The 19,090-nt window shown below is 42.8% G+C and overlaps 1 protein-coding gene across 10 annotated transcripts in view; it reads left to right on the forward strand.

The window, feature by feature from the left end:
* RCL1 (RNA terminal phosphate cyclase like 1) overlaps nt 1-19,090 on the forward strand; it is a 171,504-nt gene that overhangs the window by 16,656 nt on the left and 135,758 nt on the right. For all 10 annotated transcript variants that reach the window (XM_055087201.1, XM_055087204.1, XM_055087205.1 and 7 more), the window contains exons 3-5: nt 660-835; nt 6,368-6,442; nt 7,387-7,511. In XM_055087201.1, coding sequence (XP_054943176.1) covers nt 660-835; nt 6,368-6,442; nt 7,387-7,511 — 376 coding nt within the window. The remainder of the gene's footprint in view (nt 1-659; nt 836-6,367; nt 6,443-7,386; nt 7,512-19,090) is intronic.

Below are 19,090 nucleotides of genomic sequence, written 5' to 3' on the forward strand. Positions count from 1 at the left end.
TTATTCATACTCCCTGAATCATCTATTTTATTTGGTTCTTCCTCTAATATGTAAACCTAGTAAGAAACTTTTTAGATGATGTGAATATTTGAAAGAATAAGTAAAGGTAACAAAGAGTTTCCACTAAAGCTGTTCAATAATTTTAGCCATTTCCATTTGTTACTATTAAATTAAAATAGCTACTATTAATGGAAGTAAGTGCCATAAAGTACTTGCCTTCTCTAGGTACCTTGTTTGGTGAGTGTGGTCTATGGGGAATTTTATTTCCCGGGCCTAAAAGAAGCTGATTGCTGGCATGATGATTTCAGAACATCACTTGTAGACCCCACATCAGCACAGTCTGAGAGTGTGCTGTCGGGGAGACTAGGGTGCCTGTTAGGATATCTCCTCTGTGCCCTGCCATGGCTTTGGCAGTTCAGATGGCTCAGGGAGGGGTTTAATTTATTACTGTTTATTAAATTACACTCACAGTTTATTATTGTTACAGGGGCTTGACAGTAATGAGTCAGCTTTTGGAGTGAAGTATGTGGACTCTTAGGAATGGCATTTTGAACTCTCTTGGATGCCCTTGCCAGACTTTCCCCTTGGGACTTACTGCCTTCGTTGCCTTTGTGACACTAAGTTTTTTTTTCTGCTGACTTTCTTTTCTCCGGTGTAAGGAACCACCTTATATTATCAGCCTGGCCTCTTGTATGGTGGGTCTGTGGAACATGACTGCAGCATCCTTCGCAGCATTGGGTATTATCTGGAAAGTCTTCTCTGCCTGGCTCCATTTATGAAGCACCCACTGAGAATAGTTCTGCGAGGAGTGACCAATGACCAGGTGGACCCTTCGGTGAGTAGTGAGGCCATACCAAGATGTGAGTTTTATTTGTCTCTTGTCACAACCCAACTTTTGAGAAACCAGTTCCTGATAATGCACAGGTGTATTGTAGAGAGTGTTTGTTATTTACCTAGAAATTTAGAGGTTGATCACTCCAGGAGGGAGATGAGCCAAGACTCATAATCACCACATTCAGTCACGATGGTTAATGTTTGTCAAGGTGCCTTTCATTGTCATGTCTAAGAACCTTCAGAACAGATGCTTGCCGTCTCATCATGGTTGACATGAAATATGACTCTGTTGGCTGAAGTGCATGAGAGTGGAGTTTTCAAAAGGTCATGTGATGGTTGAGGTTGGAAGGCAGCAGACCGACATTTTAGGCCGAGAATAGCACCTCCTTGGCATTGCTGCAGCATGATCTGGACTCAGGCTTCAGCCATACACTTTAGGACTTCCTTCTTCTGAGAAGAGTCTGCAGGTGTAGAAAAAGGGCACAAGGGCAGGGAAGGTATATATGAGCGTTGCTAGTTTTGGGGCACCAGCACACTTCTTATTAAGCGTGCTAATTTTCCTGCCTGTGTAGGGAGGCTAGCTTAATATACAGATAGAATAGTCATTGTGGCTACCACAGCTGTCTTAATGCCAGTCTGGGATGGGTTTGTTTTGTATGCGTGTGGGAGGGTGGAGCAGAAGGTGAGGGAGATTGATTAGAGCAGGCCTGCCTTAGGCCTCTCATAGTGGGGCAACGATCCCTCCCTTCGGCTGCTCTGCTGTGCAGAGAAGCTATCTTCAAGCCGAGGGCCATGATGTGAAGTTCCGACTGAGGATGCTTATCTTCACCTCTGCAGACATTGGACCAAGACCACTGAAGGGGTGGCTTCTGAGGCAGAATGTAAAGTGTGTGCCTTCCCTAACCAGGGAAGACCAATTAGGTGGTGCAGTTAGTCCCAAAGTAGGGACTGCTGGTATTCACCAGGACACTGACTAGGGTATAAACACAGCTAATATGTTCTTAGACATTAAGAGAATTATTCCCCAATTCTTGAATTCAGGTGCATAAACTCTTCTCAGGATCCTGAGTACAGTGCAAGATCTGAAATTCTTAGCTGTATAGGAATGTTGCATAAACTGTTTAGAATTTTAAAGTAATTTCAAATGATTGCTTTTTTCCAGAAGATTCTAGGAAATGGGTCCTTCAGTTAAAAGTATGAGAGGAGATCTCTACCATTTCCGATTGGGAGGGGGAGGGGAAGGTGCCTTGAATGTTGGGAAAAGGCCCTGAAGCAGACAGGAGACGCTGGCACTGTGTGTCCCAGTTTTGTTCTCTTTCTGTAATTGCCAGTGATCTTAAAAGCTTTTATCACTGGCAGGATTAAAATTTACATATTAACAGTGACAAAGATTAATTGATGAATTCCCTAGAAAGGGTACTTAATTCTTTTTTTTGCAGAGTATTAAAAAACTTTTTTTGTTTGTTTGTTTTCACATGCCACAGGACTTTCTGCTTTTGCTAGCTGCATGACTAAAATGACCTTGGTTAGTACCTGGCTCCAGCCCAGGATAAAATAAATACATCTAATCCTGGATAAAGAGTAACTTCTTCAACCTGTGGCTTCTTCATTTTGAACTTTCTCTTTAATGTGTGGTTTCCCCATCAGTTTATGTCCACATCTACTGTCTGCACACAAGGATGAATATGATGAGTTCTGCCCGTAGGGAACGTGGTCTCATAGGGTAGACAGCTGTGAACACAGCTAGGGAGGCTACAAGGCTGAATACCTCTGGGCTCTGGTAGAGGCACAAGCAAAGTGCTGAGGGCTAGGGAGGACTTTCTGGAGGAAGGGAAACCCCAGAATCAGTCATGGTTTTAGGAAGATAACTATGGAGGTTGAGAGAAGGATGAATTGCAGAGGTGTCAACTAATTTGAACATTATGCAGAGGGAAGTGGAAGGGTAGGGACAGTTATGAAGGGCGGTGTGGAGGGAGGGACTTCATAACTCGGTAACTAATTGGAGATGGGATAGGAGGAAGGGGTCATAAATAACTCCATGATTTCTGTCCTGGTTGACTTGAAGGATAGTGATCAGAAAGAGGAAAATTGTGGTGGGGTGATGGATTATGTGTTTGATTTTGGTCCTGTTTCCTGAGATATTGGTGGGACATCCCTAGGGGATGTCCAGTTGAAAGTTGGAAATTATTGTCTGGAGCCTCAGAGATAGGTCATCAGGATCTTACCTACTGACATTTCACTCCCTAGGGGACGGAGATTGACCAGTGCCGAGGCTGAACACTGGCGGCTTTTTGGCTCAGTTAATCTGACAGGTGTTTTTCCTTTGGCCTGTACAGTGTGCTGGTAGTGGTGGTGGTGTGTGTATCTGAATTGGTTGTTCATGTTTGAAACCCCAGAGTTTACATGGTAGTAGGTTGGTGTGGCAGCACTGGATGGCTATTTCTCCACAACAGCCATCTGTTGGAGCTGAGTAGCACCTGCCCTCTTTGGATGAGGCATGAGATCTTCAGCTGGAAACAGGTCTTAGCTGACCTCATCATTCATTTAACTTCCCTTTTTGGCCTCTGTGGGCAGTAGAATTTTGGCCCCATGGTTCCAGGGACTGAGAATAATAAAGAAGAGGAATGAGTGTGTAAGGTGTGACTGGGGGGAAGAGGAGCTGCAGACAGTGACTGTGGAGATAGAAGTATTTGGAGAAGCCAAGCAGGAGTTGAATTCTGAGAAGCCAGGGATGATCCAAGCGTCAATCTTTGCAGGAGTTGAGTTGGAATTGGGCAGGGAGATTCAGCAGTGAGAAGTTTTATTGACCTTTGAGAGAGCAGTGCCATTGGAATGCAAGGGCAGGCACAGGTTCAGAATGAGTAGGAAATAGAACCATGGAAGGTTAGGATATTCTTCCAGAAGTTAGATAGGATGATTCCTTAAGAGCTGAGTTTGGGAATTTTTAAACGAACGAAACTTGATCTTGTTTGTAGGCTGAGGGGAAGGTGTAATGGAGAAGGAAAGAGTTGAAATAAAAAGGGTGGGGGGGGCTTCCCTGGTGGCGCAGTGGTTGCGCGTCCGCCTGCCGATGCAGGGGAACCGGGTTCGCGCCCCGGTCTGGGAAGATCCCACATGCCGTGGAGCGGCTGGGCCCGGGAGCCATGGTTGCTGGGCCTGCACGTCCGGAGCCTGTGCTCCGCAACGGGAGAGGCCACAGCAGAGGGAGGCCCGCATACCACAAAAAAAAAAAAAAAAAAAAAAAGAGTAGGGGGATTTAATAAGGGTAGCTCTGCAGACATCCAACAAGGATGAGAGTTGAAAGCGGCAGAGATGGTATGTGCCATAAAGGGGTAGGGACATTTTTCCTTGGAGGCAAAAAGATAGGAAATGGGGAGAAATTTTGAGAAGAAAACTTTAGGAGGTCTCCTTTGAATCTCGGTGATTTGATATTAGAGCCCCCAGTAGATATTTACTGGTGCCAACAGCTGGCCAATTGGTGTATGAAGAGTCCATTCTTTTTCAGTACTGTCCTGAAAGGGTAAAGAAGTCTACTGTGTGCTGGGCACTGTTCTAGGTGTACTTATGTCTGTATCCATATTTATTTGATTTGTGAGTTGAGGTGGGTGTTCTTATCACTGTTTCAGACAAGGGAATTGAAGAGCAGGTTGCTTCCCTTTTTCTATTTGGTGCGGTCTGATCATATTTCTACCTGTTGATTGACTGACCGGACTGTAAGGGTGACACCTTTGCCCTGAGGTTCTACTTGGGTCAGACTTTTGCCTTTCCTCTCTGAGCAGAGTCACAACACAGTTTCCGTTAAGCAAAACCTACATACCACCCTCGCCCTGCTAGAACCAGTGTGCAGAGCCAGGGGAGGCTGTGGACCGTGTCCAGTCCAGCCCCTCTTTATACAGCAGGAAGCCAAGGCCCTGGGGAGGTAATGTCCAGGTCTCAGAGCTGGTAAGAGGCAGAGTGGGGCTTCGGCCCACAACTGTTTTTCCAGCCATTGTCACACTGAACCTAGTTGCCTGCCTTCCACGTCAGATGGAGAGTGACTTAGGAGCCAGGACCACATCTGGAGTTACACTTGGGCTCCTGGCTGACCCTCAGAGTCAATTTGACCTCATCCTTTATGACTCCAGGTGTAAGTAGGATGACCTGAAGGGATGTTCCGTTCTCTTGCGCTTCTCTTCCCCAGGAGAGCTGGAGGCTGCCTAGTTCCAGGAGTCATGTGGGCAAGAGTGCCCTGCATTCTTGCAGCCCTCACGTTTTCCAGAATCTGGCTTGGCTTTCTCCCCAGCTGCCCTAACACTAGCCTAGACTGTGGTTCTGGCAATCCCAAATGCATATTTTAAGTTTGTGGGTGGGTGTAGCTTTAATATTTAATTGAAATGAGCTCATCTTTAATGAATTTTCCCGGTAACTGCTTCTGCCCCACCTGATCCATGCTGAACATGTTCCTAGGTTTCATAGGTCATTGCTACCTCTGGTTAATTTTCTGATATGAGAATATTTAGCTGGGGCGCATTCTCTGCTGTAAAGCCTTGCTGGAGTATCGTTCTATTGACTCTTAGCACGTTAGAGTTGGTAGCAACTCGGAGACAGGCAGGCTGAGCTCCTTACCTTAGAGACAAGGAAATTTAGACAGTTGAGATTTTCTTGTTTGAGGCCCCGCAGCTAACTGGAGACAGAGCCTGGGCAACGATCAGGGCTTTTCCCCTGCAGCCTCTGCTTGTGCCCTCAGCGCCTTCTGTTATAGAGTCAGCCCCCGTAGGGCCAAGAAACATCTCTTGTTCCATTGGGAACAAGGAAGGGATTGCTGTTCTTTCGCAAGCTGCCACTGATTTGAATGTCACCTTATCCTCTGTGAGCAATCCACAAATGAACAAGGAAGGAGTTTTGATTGAGGAGGAGATAACAGTTACACTTGGCACTGTCTTGTCATCAACTGTGGATGCTGTCATTGCACTTTGGGGTTTGTGTTGCTTCGTGCAGTTTGAGGCTGTCCTTCCCCCGAGGCTCTCACTGCCTTGTAGAATCACCACCTTTAAATGCCTTTGTGGTGGGTGTCAGCAGGCTTCTTAGGTAGGACTCTTAGGTTGAATAGTTCATTTGGTTTGCTTTAGTCTTGAGTGCCACCAGCTCTAAATATTAAACAGTCATGTTGGAAAAAGAATACTAAAACAGGTGATTTTCTTGCATAGTGTCTATACCTATTAAGACTGAGCACAGGTCTCTGTTTTCTGTATGAGCCCAGCAGTTTCTTGGTGCTTTTTGCCTGATGCACGTGATGTTCATGATGACTCATAAGGTAGGTGTATGATATTGTAAATGTGGGAAAGGGGCCCACAGGAGCCAGTGGCTTATAAAGTCACAGTCTGTACTCGGGAGCAGAGCCGGCCCACACCCTCAGTTGTAAGCCAGCCTCTTTTCTCTTTACTAGACTGCTTCATCTACCTGAAGGCTAAGCCTTCACCTGCTTCGCGGGCTCTTTCTTCTTTCCATCTCTCAAGGTTTAACTAAGCTTTTTTTTTCTGAAATAATTCTACAGGTTGATGTTCTTAAGGCAACAGCGCTCCCTCTGTTGAAACAGTTTGGGATTGATGGTGAATCGTTTGAGCTAAAGGTAAGAATGTACAAATTGTTAGTGGTATATATCAGTGTGAAAGATTTTCTTACCAACTCATTGGAGGAGCTATATGCCTCACGTGTGTGTGGCACATTTGCAGTCACCATTTATTAGAAGACCCACAGGATTCATGAACCAAACATTGCAGACCTTGAGCTGAAAGGGACCCTTCAGTAATGACAGGAGTAGCCAGCAGTTATACTGCACTTACTTCGTGGTAGGAGATGTTGTAAGCATTCTACATGTATTAACTCCTTGGCTCATAACAACTCAGCTAATAAGTAGTAGAGCCAGGATTCTGACCATGCTGCCTCTCTGATCTACATCATTTATCTTAATTTGTGTCCGGAGCCTCCCAACCTGAATGTCCCTGAGAATTTTTAGTACATTACTTTCAAAACTTAGTCGAAGTAATTTAAGCATCTGTTTGTTTGCTATTTAAGGGAATTACATCAATCCAATGTGATAACACTGGATATCTTAAGCTGTTTAGCATCTTTATTTTTTAAAATGATGTTTTTAAACAAGGAAAATGACTTCATTTTTATTTAATAATGTAGAGTTTTGATAGATAGTTAATTCCAGAGGAGGAGACAAGGGTTCCTAATGGTTAAGAAGTGGGATAAGCTGATGAACTAGGCCAGTCCCTCATTTTAAGGTTGAACAAACAGGTTCTGGTGATGAAGTGACCTCTCTGGCTTTGACTGGGACATGCAGGCTCTGTGTCCACTGCTCTTTCCGACACACCACACAGTCTCCTTGCTTAGCACATGTCCCCGTGGAGCTAACATCAGGTGCTGTTCATCTTGAAGGGATTGACAAGTTGTGTAGGAAAGAGCTTGCTGCTTTCTAATGGTGGTTTTCATTCTTGGTGTAAACCAGCCAGGTTGGGTGTCATCCACTCTACTGAACCCTCACCTCTTCTTTCTCACTTGGTGCAGATTGTGCGACGGGGAATGCTCCCTGGGGGAGGAGGCGAAGTGTTATTCTCATGTCCTGTAAGGAAGGTCCTGAAGCCCATTCAGCTCACAGATCCAGGAAAGATCAGACGTATCAGAGGAATGGCGTATCCTTTGCATTTGCTTCAGATTTCTTATTTTTTTTCTTGCCTCCCTAAGATAAGAATAACTCATAACAATTTACTTCTTCCCAGGGTTATTTACATTTTAGACAACAATCTTGGAAAAGTCTTAACAATTAATTTATAATTATTGGCTGAGATAGAATATTTATTACCTGCCTCACCATAACTAGATTGACTGATTGATTCATTTATTTTTTCAGTTAACACTTAAGCAGTCAGCTCCAGTGTATGTGACACTATCCTGAGGGCTTCGATTTGGGGGCCACCAATGCATCGCAGTTCCTCCCTCAGAAGAGCTCATCATCTGGTGAAGGAAACAAATATACAAACACATAATTCTGCTATAATGTGTAAAGTGACATAGATGATGTGCAGTGGGTTGGGGGAGCTAAGAGTAAAGGCTAGCAAATTTGTCTGGAATATGTGGAAGGAATGAATAATAATGAATAACATCTGCCATTTATTAAGTGCTTACTCTGTGTGCACTATGATAATTTTTATACTTAATTTATTTTTATTTATTTTTTAAAAACCACTTTATTGAGGTGTGATTGACATACAAAAAGCTGTATTTATTTAATGTGTACAACTTGATAAGTTTGGAGATACGTATATACCTGTGAAACCATCAACATGATCAGTGCCATAAACATATCTATCACCTCCAAAAGCTTCCTTTCACCCTCTTTATTATTTTACATTTTTAAAATTTTAATTGTTTTGTGATAAGAACACTTAACATAAGATCTACCCTTCTAGAAAATTTTTAAGTATAGAATACAGTCATTACAGTGTACAGTAGGTCTCTAGGACTTATTTAGATTCCTTATATAAGGGGGATATGTAGTATTTGTTCTTCTTTGTCTGGTTTATTTCATTTAGCATAATGTCCTCCACGTTCACCCATGTTGTCACAAAGGACAGCATTTCCTTTTCTTTTTTTTTTTTTTGTGGTACGTGGACCTCTCACTGTTGCGGCCTCTCCCATTGCGGAGCACAGGCTCCGGACGCGCAGGCTCAGCGGCCATGGCTCATGGGCCCAGCCGCTCCGCGGCATGTGGGATCCTCCCGGACCGGGGCACGAACCCATGTCCCCTGCATTGGCAGGCAGACTCTCAACCACTGCGCCACCAGGGAAGCCCGCATTTCCTTTTTTTAAGGCTGAATAATATTCCATTGCATGCAAATATCACATTTTCTTTATCCATTTGTCTGTCAATGGACATGTAGGTTGCTTTCATGCCTTGGCTATTGTGAATAATGCTGAAAATAGTATGGAAATGTGTGTATATTTCTTTGAGATCCTGATTTCAATTCCTTTAGATATACATCCAGAATTGGGATTGCTGGATCAAATGGTTAGTTCTGTTTTTAATTTCTCAAGGAATCGCCATACTGTTTTCCATAGTGGCTACACCAACCTATATTCCCACTAACAGTATACAAGGATTCCCTTTTCTCGCCAACACCTGTTATTTATTTATTTATTTTTTGATAATAGCCATCCTAATGGGGTGAGGTGATATCTCAGTATGGTTTTGATTTGTAGTTCCCTGGTGATTAGTGACTGTTGAATACCTTTCCATGTTCCTCTTGGCCATTTGTATGTCTTTTTGGGAGAAATGTCTATTCAGGTCTTTTGCCCATTTTTAAATTGGGTTGTTTGTTTATTTTGCTACTGAGTTGTATGAGTGTCTTATATTTGGGTATTAATCATATATATGAATTTCAGACATTTTCTCTCATTACATAGGTTGCCTTTTCACTTTGTTGTTTCTTTTGCCTGTGTTTTGGTATTCAAGAAATCATTGCCAAAGCTAAAAATCTTCCCCACTATGTTTTCTTCTAATTTTACAGTTTCAAGTCTTATGTTTGTCTTTAGTCCATTTTGAGTCCATCTTTGTATGTGATGTAAGATGAGTCCAATTTCATTCTTTTGCATGTAGGTATCCAGTTTTCCCTACACTGTTTATTGAAGAGAATATCCTTTCCCCATTGTGTATTCTTGGCATCCTAGTTAAAGATCAGGTGACCAGATATGCGTAGGTTTATTTCTGGGCTCTCTGTTCTGTTCTATTGGTCTATATGTCTGTTTTTATGCCAATGACATGCTGTTTTGATTTTTGTAGCTTTGTAACATGTTTTGAAATCAGGACCTGTGATGCCTCCAGCTTTATTCTTCTTGCTCAGAATTGCTTTGGCTATTTGGAGTCCTTTTTGGTTCCTTGTAAATTTTAGGATTGTTTTTTCTATTTTTATTAAAAAGAACATTGGAATTTTGATAGGGATTGCATTGAATCTGCAGATTGCTTTGGAAAGTATGGACATTTTAACAATAATTCTTCCAACTCATGAACATGGACTGTGTTTCCATTTAAAAAGTCTTTTAAAATGTCTTTCATCAATGTTTTACAGTTTTTAGTGTATAAGTCTTTAGCTTCCTTGATGAAGTTTATTCCTAAGTGTTTAGGTTTTTTTTAATGCTATTGTAAATAGGATTATTTCTTTGATTTTCTTTGCAGGTAGTTTGTTGTTAGTGTGTAGAAATGCAACTGATTTTTGTATGTTGATTTTGTATCCTGCAACTTTATTGAATTCATTTATTAGTTCTAATAGTTTTTCTTTCTTTTTTTTTTATCCATTCTTTAGGGTTTCTACATATAAGATTATGTCATCTGCAAACAGATAATTTTACTTTTTCCTTTCCAGTTCAGATGCCTTTTCTTTCTTTTTCTTGCCTAATTACTCTGTCTAGGACTTCTAGTACTATGTTGAATAGGAGTGGCAAGAGTGGGCATCCTTGCTTTGTTCTAAATCTTATAGGAAAAACTTTCAGTTTTTCACCATTAAAGAGGATGTTAGCTGTGGGCTTTTCATATATGGTCTTTATTGTGTTGAGGTAAGTTTCTTCCATGCTTAATTTGTTGAGAGTTTTTATATGAAAGAATGTTAAATTTTGTCAAATGCTTTTTCTGCAACTAGTGAGACAATGATGTAATTCTTATCCTTCATTCTGTTAATGTGGTATATCACATTGATTGATTTGCATTTGTTGAACCATTCTTGCATCCCAGGGATAAATGCCAGTCCATCATGTTGTATGATCCTTTTAACGTGCTGTTGAATTCAGTTTGCTAATATTTGTTGAGGTTTTTTGTATCCATGTTCATCAGAGATATTGGCCTATAGTTTTCGTTTCTTGTATTGTCTTTGTCTGGCTTTGGTGATGCTAGTCTTGCAAAATGAGTTTGGAAGTTTTTCCTGTTTGATTTTTTAGAAGTTGAAGGATTGGTGTTAATTCTTCTTTAAATGTTTGGCAGAATTCACCAGTGGATTCATCTGCTGAAGCCATCTGGTCCTGGGCTTTTCTTTGTTGGGAAGTTTTTGATTATTGATTTAGTCTCCTTACATGTAATTGGTCTGTTCAAGCTCTCTGTTCTTGATTCAGACTTGATAGGTATTAGGTTTATTCATTTCTTCTAGGTTGTGCAATTTGTTGGCATATAATCCTTCATAATAGTCCCTTGTGATCTTTTTCAATTTCTGTGGCATCAGTTGTAATGTTTCCTTTCATTTCTGATTTTACTTATTTGAGTGTTCTCTTAGTCTAGCTAAAGGTTTGTCAATTTTGTTTATCTTTTTAAAAAATCAGCTGTTTTGTTGATTTTTTTCCTGTCATTTTTCTATTTTATTTGTATCTACTCTGATCTTCTGCTAACTTTGAATGTGGTTTCTTCTTTTTCTAGTGTAGTTAGGCTGTTTATTTGGGATCTTTCTTCTTTTGTAGAAAGAATGTAAGCACCTATCACTATAAAATTCCTTCTTAGTATTCCTTTTGTTGCATTTCATAAATTTTGGTTTGTTCTGTTTTCATTTGTCTCAAGATATGTTCTAATTTCCGTTTTTGATTTCTTTGACCCAATATTTGTTCAGAAGCCTGTTTCTAATTTTCATGTATTTGAATTTTCCCATTTTCTTGCTGTTATTGATATCTAGTTTCATTCCATTGTGGTTGGAAAAGATACTTGGGGTGATTTCATCCTTCTTAAGTCTGTTGAGACTTTGTTTTGTGACCTACCATGTGATCCTGGAGAATGTTCCACATGTGCTTGAGAAGAATGTGTATTCTGCTACTGGTGGCTGGATGTTCTGTATATGTCTGTTGGTTCTCTTTGGTTTATAGTGTTCAAGTCTGCTGTTTCCTTACTGATTTTCTTTCTGGTTGTTCTATCCATTATTGAAAGTGGGGTACTGAAGTCTCTTATTATTGCATTGCTGTCTGTTTCTCCATTCAGATTTGTGGATGTTTGCTTTATATATTTAGGTGGTCCAATGTTGAGTGCATATATTTATAACTATTATATCTTCTGGTTCAATTGACCCTTTTATTGTTATATAATAACCTTTGTCTCTAGTAACTTCGAAGTCTTTTTTTGGCTTAAAGTCTATTTTGTTTGATATAAGTATAGTCACCCCTGCTCTCCTTTGGTTACCATTTGCATGGAATATCTTTTTCTGTGCCTTCACTTTCAGCCTATTTATGTCCTTATATCAAAAGTGAGTCTCTTGTGGACAGCATATAGTTGGATCTTCTTTTATCCATTCAGCCACTCTATGTCTTTTGATTGTGGAGTTTATTTAATACATTTATATTTTATGTACTTTATTCTTAAGCCTCAAAGTGAGTTTGAATTCTCTTACATGCTGTTTTGTAGTTGGGGAAACTGAGGCTTCAAAAGGAATTTGCTCCCACGTCACATTGCTAGTAATGGTAGAGCTGGGATTTGAACCCTGTCTCTGTTAAAAGTCCAGGCATTTAACATCTGCTTTTTCCTATAGAGAGGGCAGGGCATTTGGACTGAGCCTTGAAGAATAAAGACTTGTAAAGTGGGGCAAAGAAGGTGGAGTTCTTCAGGCAGAAATGTGGGCCTGTGTGGAGGGAGCAGTGCACAGTGGTTCTGGGGAGTGGCAGGCAACGTGGTGTGGCCTGAATGCAGGTCAGTCAAGGGTGTTTGGTAGTAGAAGATGGGACAAAAAGTTGGGGCAGGAGTCTGTAAAGGTGGGAGGCTGTGCCGAGGAGTCAACCTTCATTCAGAGTCAGTAATTTTCTTTTGGAGAGAGAATTTTGCACATCAAGAAGATAATTCTGGTGGTACCTAAAGAACTTTTGGCTATTTTTGGCTTGTTGTAGAAATTTTGGTAGGTACAAGTTAAAACAAACAAACAAACAAACAAAAAACCACCTAATCACCTGATGGCAATCACTTAGAGGCAAAGATAGTGGGGAATTATCATGCCCTAAAGAGAGCCGGTGGGGGTAGTGACTGGGGGACAGGTGAGGGCTGCTAGTTTATGGAGGTCCTACAGGCAGGATGGACAGGATGCAGCAATCACCTGGGTCTGTGCTAGAGAAACAGGGAATCCTTGAGTGTGACTTTGATGTTTCTCACTTATGCACCTGAATAGACATATTTGTTCAGATAGAAGCTACAAATGTTTGGGGTGGGGTGTGGCCGTGTGGGTGGTGGTGAAGATAAGTTTAGTTTTATTCATGTTGGGTTTCGTGGTTCCAGGTAGGTAAGTGGATAAGTCTAGAAAGGACTTATTAGAAGTTAGGAATGTAGAACTGTAAGTGAGGGGCAAGGAGAGCTAGAAATGAAAGGTTTGGAGTCAGGTGCCATGTAGAAGGGTGGAACCATGAGAGGTCACTAAGACTTGAAAGCAAAAGCAAAGTAAGTGCTCCCAGGAAGGAAGACTAGGGAAAATCAGAGAGTTGAGAGGAGACTAAGGAAATCAAATAACTATATTTCATTTTTTAAAATACATAAAAATTAAAAAAAAACATTTTAAAACTACACTGAGGTACCATCTCTCACTAATCAGACTGATAAAAAACTAAAGTTTGACATCATATTCTGTTGAAAGGCTGGTGGGAAGGTGAGACAGTATAACCCCTATGGTTAAGAATTTGACAATATCTGGGAAAATTCCCAGAAATCAAGGAAGCTGTCAAAGGCTACTAGAGTCATGTCAACTTGACACAGAAGCCAACTTGAAGAGGCTCCTACTAGCCAAAGGTGGGACAATCCAACCACCAATAGGAACAATTACAGTTGATTGAAACACATAAAATAAGTTTACATCCACAAATTTATTACGATACTTAAAAAAAAATAAACCTTTATTCATCACGCTTGGAAATCAACTCATTCTTTTGAAAATTGGTAGAGACAAGCATTTATTCTGTTTTCCTGTACAAACTGATGAAGGGAAGTTGGTGAGGGAAAGTCTGTGTATATCAGGGATGTTAACTCTTTGTTTATGAATAAATTGCAAATCATTTTTTTCTAAAAAAAGGAAAAAAAGAAAATGTAGCTTCTTGGAAGCCCACCTAGGTCAGTGCCTTAGAAGGGCTCAGAGGAGTCAGCATTAGGATGGGGAGCAAGCTGAGGGACTCACAGCAGGCTGCCACTGATACCCCTGGGAGCTCTTTCCAGAGGGTGGTAGAGGCAGAGGCCAGATAACCAGTTCTAGGTTGCAGGGTGATGGAGGGAAATGGTGAAGAGCAGAGGCCACTCTTTCAAGAACCTTGACAAGAAAGAGAATAGAAGGAAAGATAAGGTGGTAACTTGAGGAAGAGAATTGAGAAGATTCCCTTCCTTTTTAACAAAAAGGTTGGTGATGATTTGAGTATTTTTGTAGGTTGGGTAAAGTAGATTTATATATGAGAGAGGGAGACTGATAAAGCAAGGTAACAAGGTGATTAAAGCATAGGTACTAGAGTCACACAGATGTGGATTTTAACTGGCTTTGCCACTCACTGGTGGAAATGTTTGGCCCCAAGCCTTGGTTGACACATTTATCATTGGGCCCGCTTACGACTACTGTATGGGGCTGTAAAGAAGGTTAAATGAGGTAATAGACGTATGGTACAAGACACTGGGGTGGTATATAAGTAAGTGTTTGGTAAGTTGTGGCTGCTGTTATTTTTGTTATTGTTTGAGAGGGGATGGATTAAAAATGGCAGGTATATGGTAAGGATGGAGCAGTCTGACGATGATTGGAAGCCAGTGGGAGGAGTTTTCAATTTTACTGAGTTAGGGTGGGTTCTAGGATAAGGGGGTCAGCACGGGTATGATAAGGGCATGTAACAGGGGTGGTAAAGATGTGCTATCACAGTGGCATAGGGGCCACTATTGGGGGTGGGGTGCCCATAGGGACATAGTAACTAAAGATAAGAAAAAGGCTGTGGGACTTCAATAAGGGCTCAGCTGAAGTGAAATGTTATCATGGTGCCAGCTGCATGGCCGTGGGTCCAGCAGCAGTTGGCAGCCTAGAAGGAGAAGTAGAGGAGGCAAGAGGGCCATTTTCATCCAGGGCTGGGTGTGGATTGACAGGGTGAGTGGGTTCTGCAGAAGGACAGGTTAGAGGGCATATTGGTGAGCGTGGCATTGGAGTGACGGCCAGTGCGCTCCTTACTGAATAATGCAGCAGGGGCTCGCCAGCCTGGAGAAAAGCACCTGGCTATGGGTTTGGAATCCTTAGCAGATTTAATGGAAGTAGATATGTGTGCTGTGTAGAAGAACAAGAAATTATGTTTAGGGAACTGTGTTTTGGGGTTTCACATATTAAGAGTGGTAGAATTCTAGGTGCCAACAAGATCTGGGTGAGGGCAAGTGTTAGAGGCGGGGTGGGGTGGGGGCTGATGGGATTGGGTGTGGCTTTCCTGGTGGGAATTTGACAGAGTGGGGTGGACCAGGATGTATACTTGGGGTGATAGGGGCTTAAAGTCAAGTTTTGTATTTCTCAGGAGGTTTTGGGGTGGTCCTTCTTGGAGGAAAAGAAGTATGGAGTGGACTAACTTTTCAGAGGCCTTGACTAGATTGAACAGTGAGTGGTGAGGGCATGGTATGGGGGCGTGGCATAGCCACAGGGCAGAGAGAGCCATTGATGAGATAAAAGATCAAACTTGGGGTGCTACCTGAAGTTCTTTGTAGGCATCATCAAGAGCAGAGGAATTTATAACAAAGCTTCTTTCTTGGATTATGGATCAAGACCTGTGTATATGAGGAGAGAGTGGGGGAGAAATGGTTCCTGTCCTGGGTAGCCCCCAGGTTGATGGACACTTCCATTGATGTCCCAAGGTGATGTTCAACTCTCAAGTTCTCCGATTCAGAGGAGGTAGAAACAGGTTATAGAGAAATGGAAATGTGATGTGAGTAAGTGGGTTTTTTGTTTTTTTTTTTAATATGCCTGTTCTGCTTGACCCATGTCAGTTACTTATAGCTCAACCTCATTCTCATTAACATTGTATTTCACTATGTAAAGAATTCCAAATTAAACCCTGTTGATGGCCATCGGGGTGTCTTCTGTTTTTCACTGTTGCCAAAAATGCTGCGGTTAATGGCCTTGTACACGGAGTCCTACACACTCTCAGGACTATTTCGGTTTGTTTTTTCTCTTTTGAGATTTGTTTCCTCAATACTATGTCGTGGCAGTGAACTCTGCTTGGAATCCATTCTCTCTAGTTTGGAAATGTGATTTCCAACATGCGCTCTGTTTGTTTACCACAGTCCTGTGGTAACAACATGGGTTTCACAGAGGAAGTTACACTGGGATCCCACCTGTACTCGCTGTACCGGGTGTGCAAAAGCCTTATGAGAGTTTTGAAGCCTTTGATGAAGACGGCGGGAAATGGGGTTGTATAGTGTTTCACATAAAAGCTGAAAGAGCTGTTGTGCCCCGAGCACCTGGGGTGCAACATTGTTCCTCCCCGGCTTCTCTCTCATGTTCTTCGAGCCTTTCCTGTGTAGACTCTGAGCCAGAAGGATGCTGGTGAGGTCCCAAGCCCCTCACCTTCCTTTAGGCTGGGAGTAGGACACCTGAACCCTGCCCGATACAGCCCCGACTCTAGAGCCTTCCTCTGGACTCCCCAGGAGAGTTGACGCAGCGCCCTTGCCCAGATCCCTGTCTGCAAACCAAACGTTCCAGCCACTGGTCTGCAAAGCTGCCTATTTCTCAAACACCTCAAAGGAATGTGGGTTTGAATTGAGATCACCTTCTTGGCCAGCTTTGGAGCCTGAGAAAAAAGAGCTGCCTTTGGAAAAAGCTTTAGGTGGTTTTGTGGTTTGTTACTTGCAAGGCCGGTTAATGGTTGGGCTGAGCTTGGAGGTTGTATTCCCCATAGGAGGGCTCGAGCTGGGAGAACTAGCCCCACTCTCCGCTCTCCGGTGTGTTTGTGCTTTTAACTGGGCTCCCCGCTGCCCCCTTCCACCCCCCACCCCGACCCCCCAGCCCACCCACCGCAGCAGAGTGCATCTCTCTGACTGATTGTCCAGGGACTGAGAGGGAGCTGGTGTTGTTCCTGCCAGCAGCTGTGACTGGACAGTGCAGTTGCCTTTTATTTACTGCCACCCACTCTCATTCTCCCCCTGCCTGAGAGAGAAAGGAACACTGTGTTTTAGTTTTGTGATGCTGTCCCAGTAGCTCATGACTGGGTACATAAGAGTTAAGTGAAGAAGCTGGAGTAGAGGCAGAAGAGGGGCGTGAGGTAGAATTTGTTGGACAATCTGGTTTCCTTTCTCTAACTATAGGGAAGGTACTTAGAGAATCAGTCTCTTTCTTTGTATACACACACACACACACACACACACACACACACACGCGCACACACACCCCTTAGCTTTCTCTGACTTATAACACCAGGGAGGATGAAGGGCAGGAGTTCCATGTGGGCTGTAGCCATGAACTTGTCTTTCTTGCATATGAGTTCTCAGTGTGGTACTCATAAATGGCCTTCAGGACATTCACCACCCCCCAAAATTGTCTGCAAAATTGTGTGTTCACGTGTTTCTTGAGAGAGGGTTCATAGCTTTCATTAGATTCTCAGAGAGGTCTCTTACTCCTGAGAGGAAAGAACGTCTGCTTTGGGATTTGAATGTTGGACTACCAGTAGGAAAAGCAATAGTTGACATCCACTGGGCTCCGACCACACACCAGGCACCGCTGAGCACTTTACGTGCATTACTTCATTTGAGCCTCCAGACCCTGTGAGGAGAGTATTATGATTATCCTTTTCTTACTGATGAAGAGGTGGAGGCACCAAGAATAGCACATTAGTCCCAGAATGATGCAGTTTGCTGGAGCTGACACTCAACACAGATAGTCTGATTCTAGAACTCTTAGCCAATCATGGTAGGGGCTCCACGCCAAGCCAGATAGCTCCATAATGACTCTGGGATGCAACCGGCTTTAAAGTCCCTTTCCTTCTTTACTGCACTTCCTGAATTCTAGTATATGCTTCCACTGGCCCTCATTAGCACTGTTGTTAGCCACCTGGTTTCCACATCCCTGGAGGGGTGGGGGAAGAAGGTTGTCTCTGGGAATTTGGATCTGTTTAATTTTGAATCTTAGTTCCGTGACCCAGCTGTCCTAAGTTTGAGCCCTGGAACCAGGAGTCTGTGGCCCTTGCCTCAGGGTTACCGTGAGCATAAAATAAGATGATCATGTACCTGAAAGAACTTTGGAAGACATGAATGCTGTGGGCTTATGTGTCAGGATAACGACATCTGTATTTTCCCACAGAGAATGGGCAGCTTCAGGCCTCAGAAGGATAGCACCCTCCTGGTCCAAAGGGTATGAGACCTGGGACTGTTTGTCTAAGCTGCCTGTGGTCAAAAGTACATTCTGGACAGAAGAGGTGGTGATGTAACTGGGCTCTGTGTGTGTATTGAAAAATCCCTCTTTGCTCTTTCCTCATTTTGGGTTTGTCCTTTGAGTCAAGTCAAATATTTATCAAGCATTTCTGAGTACAAAAGTAGTGTATTAGAGACTTGTGAGGGATACAGAAGTAGAGCCCCTTTCCTTATGGAGTGTGCAGTCTCATCGAAGAGCAAGGACAGCATGAGTGTATACGAAGGGAGACGTGTGGTAAGTTCAAGTGCAGGCCACAGTCGGTGCTGCCCGGAGGATTTCAGGAGAGGGGGGATCTCTGGGTTGAAGAATGAAGGCAGGCAGATCAGGCTGAAGGATTTGAACACTTTGGTTGATGGAGCTGGGGGTGGTGGTGTCGGTTTGGGGATGAACACCGAGCAGACTAGGGGGTCCAATCTCAAGATCTGGGAGGGCCCAGAGTTACTGGGAGATTCTCCTTAGCATGAGGAAGCTGGATCTTTTGTGGATGTTCAGGATGGGTCAGAAAGGGGAGCCAGATGCCAGTCAGGTTCTTTGCTCAGTCTCTGAGCATATTGTTTGTGCAGCTCAAATGAAAATTAAATGTGTTATTGACAGTAATTTTCGAACAGTTGGGCGAGGCTGGGCAGACTACACACCTTGTTTTCCCCGTTGGACTTGCTGCATGGGGTTTGGATCAGAGTAGTGGGAAGATCACATGTTGTTACTTCTCTGTTTTTGGTAGCCCCTCGTCCCACATACGCAGCTGCCCCTTGACTGTACAGTGAACATCGGAAGTGCTTAGTACATACTTACTTTTTATTTGGTAGGTGGAGTTGGGGAGAGCCAGTCTCTGTAACAAAGTCTAATTTTAGGTAATAGTTTGCACT

Source organism: Physeter macrocephalus, chromosome 9, assembly GCF_002837175.3.
Source record: "Physeter macrocephalus isolate SW-GA chromosome 9, ASM283717v5, whole genome shotgun sequence".
NCBI classification, from domain to species: Eukaryota; Metazoa; Chordata; class Mammalia; order Artiodactyla; family Physeteridae; genus Physeter; species Physeter macrocephalus.